This window comes from Cyprinodon tularosa, unplaced genomic scaffold (assembly GCF_016077235.1).
Source record: "Cyprinodon tularosa strain WSP-4 unplaced genomic scaffold, ASM1607723v1 ctg84, whole genome shotgun sequence".
NCBI lineage: Eukaryota > Metazoa > Chordata > Actinopteri > Cyprinodontiformes > Cyprinodontidae > Cyprinodon > Cyprinodon tularosa.
Genome location: NW_024039607.1, coordinates 150,276 through 157,702, shown reverse-complemented (window position 1 = coordinate 157,702; position 7,427 = coordinate 150,276). Strand labels below are relative to the sequence as shown.

Here is a 7,427-nt window from a genome sequence, read left to right as displayed (position 1 = left end):
CAAATACAAATATACAGATACAATTAAAAGTGCTGTAGTGGTGCAGCGCTGCAGGACATTAAAAGCCTTCGAGAGGTGCATAGAAAGGAGTACACAGAAAGAGGACATTTATACGGAAGAGGATTAGGGCCACTGGAAAAACAGTTTAAAAAGTTAACTGATTTTTTCAGTTTAGTATGGGGAAAAAGTCAGAATTCTGACTTTAATCCCAGAATTCTGACTTTTTTCTCTTGAATTCTGACTTTTTTTTCTCAGAATTCTGACTCTAATCTCAGAATTCTGACTTTAATCTCAGAATTTTGACTTTAATCTCAGAATACTGACTTTTTTCTGTTGAATTCTGACTTGAATCTCAGAATTCTGACTTTAATCTCAGAATTTTGACTTTAATCTCAGAATACTGACTTTTTTCTGTTGAATTCTGACTCTAATCTCAGAATTCTGACTTTAATCTCAGAATACTGACTTTTTTCTGTTGAATTCTGACTCTAATCTCAGAATTCTGACTTTAATCTCAGAATACTGACTTTTTTCTGTTGAATTCTGACTTTAATCTCAGAATTTAATCTCAGAATTTGCCTATTTCCGTCAGTTTCCACCATTGTGTCACTGGCCCTCCCAAACAACTCACATCTTTGTCAGTGAAGCTGAGTGCTCCCACATCTCTTCCTTCATGGTGCCCATCTATATTAAAGCGATAGTTCGGTATTTTTGACATGAATCTGTATGGCATCCCCATCACCAGCGGCATGCAATCACACTGACTTACCCCTGGCAGCGTCCTGTGAGCAGAGTTATCGTCCAGTTTTGGTCAAGCCGAAAGTAGTCCGACAGGTTTTTAGAGCCAGCGAAATAAAACGTTTCTCTTCCCAAAACATTATGTGTTCAAAAGAGTGATATTTTCGAGCCCAACAACAGCCATGTCTCCCTCCGCGGCGGAGGGAGACATGGCTGTTGTTGGGCTCGCTGTCTGAATGGCGGCGCGCACTGATACGAACAGAGAGAAAATAGGACCAATTGATAACGACGTGGGACTTTTTCCACTACAATGTTTTTGGGATGCAAAAATATCACTCTTTTGAACACATAATGTTTTGGGAAGAGAAACGTTTTATTTCGCTGGCTCTAAAAACCTGTCGGACTACTTTCGGCTTGACCAAAACTGGACGATAACTCTGCTCACAGGACGCTGCCAGGGGTAAGTCAGTGTGATTGCATGCCGCTGGTGATGGGGATGCCATACAGATTCATGTCAAAAATACCGAACTATCCCTTTAAGTTCCAAAATTCTGAGATTAAAGTCAGAATTCTGGGATTAAAGTCAGAATTCTGAGATTAAATTCCAAGATTAAAGTCAGAATTCTGAAAAAGAAGTCAGAATTCTGACTTTTTTCCCATACTAAATTGAAATAAAATTTTAAAATCAGTAAACCTTTTTTTTTTCCAGTGGCCCTAATCCTCTTTTGTACCGTAGAATAAAATAGAAATTAGAAAAAGAAAAAGAAAGTTTTCCTCAGCAGGAGCTTCTTGGCTGTTTCATGTCTTGCAATTGAGATCCCATTAAGGCATGGGTGGAGCTCTGGCTCCTGATTGGCGGCTGTGGGTGTGTGCAGTGGGAGCGTTCAGCGTGGGGCTGCTCGGTCACTGAGCCGAGCCACAGTCCGGTGCGTAAAGAGCGCACAGGAAGCGCGCAGTGGAGTTGTGCACCGGATTAGTCTTTAGTGATTCCTCTGTCCGTATAATCTGCGCTGCTCTCTCCATGAAGTTTGGTTCTTCTCGGTGAGTTCTTCGCCATGAGCTGCCTGGATGTGATGTACCAAGTGTTCGGTCCTCAGCCTTATTTCAGCTCCTACAGTCCCTACCACCACCAGGTACGGAGCACTTCTGCACGGATTCTTTTACTATTAATTAATAAAGCGGTCAGCAGGTCCGATCCTACCTAAACTTTATCATTTAAAGACCTTTTCCTCGTTAACACAACTTAGAAATGTATGTTTTGAAGAACTTTCTGAACGCTTCAAACTCTTAAAAGTGCAGCTCGCAGGAAAATAAAAAGTCCTTTTTTTTTTGAGGGATCATTTTAAACATTTTAAATAAATTAAATTCTAAACTAGTTCGGACTTAAACTTTTAATATACAAATTTTACCTAATTATTTACTTTCTGGTTTGAAAATGCGTTATAATTTTGTAGAATATTTATTTAAAAATATATTTTCAATTGCAATATTCTTTCTTCCTGTTTGCATATTATTATAACTATACATATAAAGCCTAGTTATAATGTGATGATTATTTAAACAAAAAAGAAACAGTTTTCAGATCATTTTCATTCAAGAATTCACTTTAAATTCTGACTGCCAGGACCCTGAACCCCAGCAGGGTTTTCTAGTGTTTATAAACTTTTTTTAAATCAGTTTTTTCCTTGAATTTGCATAAAAGCTGTTTGTCATCATGCAGACATATCTCCCATGGTGTGAGAACTCACAGCGTCTGTCACCTAAACACTTTTTGGATGAGGTTTCCATCATATTAAAACTGTTTCACAGCTGATTGTTGATTTTACAGAAAGTTTGGACATTAAAGTGTAAGAAAGGGACATGCATTTCGGTTTTGTATCTGAAATATATATATAAAAAAGTGGTGTTATCAGCTTCAAGCATTCTCACATTAATCTACTGATACATCGAGGCATAAAACATCTTAAAGTTTCTGCCTTGTTTATCCATGTGGAATTCACACTAAACATCATCCATGTCTCCAGTTCCTAAAATAGACTTTTATGAGGTTTGCAGGTCAGGTGTCAAGGCTTTTTTAGGGTGGCAATAATAGGCAGTAAGTTGCATCAAAACAAACAACACTCTCTATCTTTTGCAGAAGCTGGCTTTGTATTCTAAAATGCAAGACCCTCAGGAGATCAGCAGCCGGCTCCGCCCCTCGGGGCCCCCGACGATCAAAGAGGAGGACAAGGAGCTGCCGCCGGGTGCCGAGTACCTGAGCTCCCGTTGCGTACTCTTCACCTACTTCCAGGGTGACATCAGCACGGTGGTGGACGAGCATTTCAGCCGAGCCCTCAGCCAGACGACTGTGTACCCGCCGCCGAGCGGACACAAGGCTGCAAGAGGTGCGTGGAAGAAGGCAGTGTTCAAGCTGAACTTTGTGTCAGTTTCTATTTCAATATAGTTTTTCCAGACATTACAGTTCTAATTTTAACCTGAAGTCCAAACTGCAGATCTAATTCTGTTTTTTTTTGGTGAGGTTTAAGAGGTTTTGTGCCTACTGTAGCTGCAGATTTAAAGTGAGTTGCAAAAAATGTAGAACCATAAGTAACAGGGAGACTATTGTATCTATAACTCTATAACTCTATTTTTGTTTGATAACTACCTAAAGAGATGTTGCAAAAATTATGTTACAGTAATTGGTTCTAAGTCGGTTTTAATTTCTTTTTATATAGTTTTAATGCTGTTATATTTGCAGCACACTGGAAAAACGATCTAGAAATAAGTAAAAATATCTTTAATTAAGTGTATTTACCCTTAATTTGAGTAGGTAAATGAGATAGTTTGCCAATGGAATTAGTATTTTTACTCTTAAAATAAGATAATTAGATAATATGCACTTGAAAAAAGACAATGCAATTTTGTTTTCATTATTTTATATCTAAATTGTCTTGTTCCATTGGCAGAATGTCTCTTTTATCTCCTCAATTCAAGAAGAAATATACTTATTTTAAGAAAAAATGACTAAATTAAGATTTAGATTTTTTCCATTGTAGAATAATCTGGCCTGCAGTCTTATAGTAATTGTTCTTAAAGCTGCAGTAATACAACTTTCACTGCCTTTTATAGATTTCTCGTTTTCTTTTAGTTCTGAAATGCAAACTTCAATCTTTATCTTTAAATTTGTATTTCTTTTTCCCAAAGAAAATGACAGATGAAAGATAAAAATGTCAAATAGTTTTTCGGATTATTTTAGTTGTTTTGATTTCAAAAAAACAAACATAAACTAAATAAAGGAATTAAAGTAATTCTTTGTTGTTATGTTGCAATGCTTTGACTGTTTTTCATCAAACACAAAGAAAGATCAATTAAGAGCGCACGCTATTAGTTAATATGTGATGGACCAAAAATGCCTTTTGAGTAGAAGAAAAACATTGAACCTTTGCAATAACCTGCAGCCGAGGAGGGAAAATAAGCCATTTCTGATCCATTTCTGGCTGATCGACTGGTGCAGATTTAATAATTTATATTTAAGCACAATTTATGATATTTTTTGTGGATTTTTTTTCCACCTCTGCGGCACTACATTGATTCATCCCTTTGTTGTTCTGTGTTACCTAATTACACTTTTCTTTATGCCTCAATTAAACAATTCCCACCACTTAAATTAAGGTTTTCTGTTCAAATAGTGATAAACCGATTATAAGTTTTACTCTATTTTTGTAAACCATAAACCCCCATTAGATTAAATCTGGTTGCACGAAATTACAGTATTAATTGGGTATTACTTGTATAATTATTTTTTGTTTGGAAAAAAATATATTTATACAATAAACATATGAAATTAAAACTAAAGATAGAGCAAGACCTAAACTACTCAAGCAATTTCCAGACTTGTCAAAATTTAAGAAATGTCCTCGCTGCATGACTTTAAAGAGAAGCTTGCCTTTTGCGAACTGCTTTTGGTTTTATGTGCTGCTGGTGTTCAATTCTAAGATTTTACTTTTTTTCTTCATTGCCACATAATTTGTGTTTTCTCAGATGGATCGTTTCCTATGAGTCAGAGAAGTTTCCCTCCATCGTTTTGGAACAGCTCCTACCAGCCCTCAGTCTCCTCTACGCTGGGCAGCGCTCTGTCTGCCCCCCACTCAGAGATCTCCTTCCCAGGGGACCCTTACTCCTCCACCTCCCTGCACAGCCACCTGCACCAGCCCAGCCCTGACACCTGGCACCCATCACACCACCACCACCACCATCACCACCACCCTTACTCGCTAGGGGGCGCCATAAGCACTCAGAGCTCGCCCTACACTCGTCCCGGAGTTCACGAGATGTACGGCGCGACGTTCGACCCAAGGTACGGCTCTCTGCTGGTGCCGTCGGTGAGGTCGCATCACAGGCTGTCGTCTGGCAGCTCCGTGCCGGGAACCAGCACCTCGCCGTGTGACCTGGGGGGAAAGGGGGAGTCAGGGACGGGGTCGGCGTGGAGCGGTGCCTTCACTGGAGCCGGAGCAGAGATCGGACTCAACATAGACACAGGTACTAGTCCCTGAATTTGGATCGGTTAAAACATCTTTACACTCAACTGAAAAGTTTGGTTTTTCCGGGTCGTGCGAAGTAGGGATGAACAGTCAGTATCTCACAGACAACAGTAAGAGAGATTTCAGTTTGAAGATTGATGAAAGTTAAGCTAGCAGAAACTTTTCTGGATGAATTTCTACAAACAAAAACATGGTTGCAATTTTCTCATAAATGTTGCTAAATCTGAGAAGCTACTAAGCTTTTAGGCAGGAATTTATCAACGATTCACCAAATTGAGTTCCCTTTGAGCACCGTCGCCTGCAGACAATTAATTGGTGTCTCAAAGCACTTTTCACAAAGCGAATTTATTGCCTTCCTGTATCGAAATGCAGGCATGGAAACTGATACTGTTAATGTTTAGGGAGCATAAGGAATGGGATTTGAAAAAAAAAAAAACATTTCCTTATTTCTCTACACACCCTTATTTGCTTTGTGATCATTTTTATATGATTGGATTTTTACAGTCTCCACAGGAATAGATCATATAAAAAAAATGTTTTCTTTATTCTTTATTGTGATTTTTTTGGTTTCTAGTCCATGTTTGCTCAGATTTATTGGACTCTTCATTTACATTTATGATAAAATACTTTTCTTTGATAGTTTGACAGTTTGGACGAAAAAGAAAATTACAATAAATCCCGATTTTTCTTAATATGTTGATGTTTTTTAAATCAAAAGCATTCTAAGCTCATGGTGTGAAACAAGAATTAAATGAAGATCTGTTTCCGTCCCCCGGATCAGCTTACACAGAGTGCTTTAAAACCAACAAACTGGCCGTCAGTCAGCACCTTAAGTCCAGCTGTCAGCTCTCTTCTCAGCTGCTGTTGCTTTTTTCTTCCCTTCTTTGCTTTGGGCCACTTCCTTTTGCTTTTATCAACCAGCTTTTAGCAGGATCTAATCTCTCTTTTCTTGCCTTTATCTTGTCTTGTTCTTCCTCCCTCCTTTCTCCTCTTTCTCAGGTCTGCAGGCGCAGGATAAGAGCAAGGATTTGTACTGGTTTTAGAGAGCGCTCAGACTCTTCCTCACCTTCCTCTTTCTGTTTTGGCTTTTTGTCTCCGTTCCAACTCTGCTCTAAGAAACTGTGAGGCTGGAATCAGTTTTTTTTGTGTTTTTTTGGGGGGGTATAACAGCTTCTGGTCTGCTTGCAGCTCTGCGTTACGGTGGACTGTGCAGCAGCAGCAGCAGTGAAGTGCAGTCCTGCTGAGCTGAACGCCGGCAGCATGGATGCAAAGCAAGCGTTAAAACAAAAGTGGACTCTCAGAAAGCCAGGAGGGAATCCGATCTGGACCGATACGGACAAAGACAAGAGTCTGTAGTGCTGTGACAGACAGGGACTACATTCCTAAGCTGGAAAGAAACGTCTGGGGGACAGACGGACAGAGACACATGTGGAGTCACACTCCAAGAGGAGCTCTCGAAGGACTTGGCAGAACCTTCCAACTTGGGCCAACTGGGCTCAGACGCTGGAAGTGTGTTATGACTGGTGGTAAAATCTGTGCTGGTGATCAGGAGAGGATCTGGCAGACGATAAAAGCAGAAGTAGTCTGGACACTTTGCCGTTTGGGGAGTCACCTTCCAACTGGACATATCAGCTCAATGTTGATTGCAAAATTGGGATTTGTTGGACTTTTTACTGATTTCTGAAGTACTTTCAACCATGACTGCAACAACAATCCTCATCAGAGGCCTCACTGTATGACCCATAAACCCTCTAAGAAGGTTTGAAAATGGCATCACGATAAAGCATGCTAACTGTAAATCCTATTTCATGCCCTGTAAATTGACATTGTCTTTAATGGTATTGCACAAAGTAAATAAATTTCAGAGTTAAAGATTCAGAGATTGCAGCAAGTAAGAATTTTTGTCCGGACTTTTAACAACAAGCATATTCCTGAAATTAGACAGAATGATGTATCAAGATGTTCATTTAATTCCCAACAATTAAGCTTCTTTTATTTGCAACTTCTATGTGTCTGTGCTAACTATTCAAAAATAGCTATATGTATGGATTTAAAAAAAAAAAAAAGGATTTTTTTGCCTTATTTCCTTGCAAATATATATTGTCAAGAAATATTTAGGGCATTTGAAATGAAACCATCATTACATTTTGCTGAGACTCTTGGTTTAGA

At 39.0% G+C, this 7,427-nt stretch overlaps 1 protein-coding gene across 2 annotated transcripts; it reads left to right on the top strand.

Annotated features, from left to right (window-relative positions):
* The first annotated feature begins 1,633 nt into the window (after positions 1–1,633).
* Positions 1,634–7,138, top strand: vgll2a (vestigial-like family member 2a). Of its 2 annotated transcripts, none has more exons than XM_038272822.1 (4): positions 1,634–1,871; positions 2,876–3,122; positions 4,759–5,256; positions 6,447–7,138. In XM_038272822.1, the coding sequence occupies exons 1-4, from the start codon at positions 1,794–1,796 to the stop codon at positions 6,500–6,502; spliced, it is 879 nt and encodes a 292-aa protein (XP_038128750.1). In that variant the 5' UTR covers positions 1,634–1,793; the 3' UTR covers positions 6,503–7,138. The 2 variants fall into 2 exon arrangements, with proteins under 2 accessions (XP_038128750.1, XP_038128751.1); XM_038272823.1 differs by having other exon boundaries at positions 1,635–1,871; positions 6,258–7,138.
* Positions 7,139–7,427: the final 289 nt, after the last annotated feature.

Coding starts and splice junctions, on each gene's coding strand:
- vgll2a (XM_038272822.1), top strand. CDS start 1,794: ATGAGCTGCCTGGATGTGATGTACCAAGTGTTCGGTCCTCAGCCTTAT. Junction 3,123..4,758: donor CGGACACAAGGCTGCAAGAG/GTGCGTGGAAGA, acceptor GTGTTTTCTCAG/ATGGATCGTTTCCTATGAGT. Junction 5,257..6,446: donor CGGACTCAACATAGACACAG/GTACTAGTCCCT, acceptor GTCTGCTTGCAG/CTCTGCGTTACGGTGGACTG.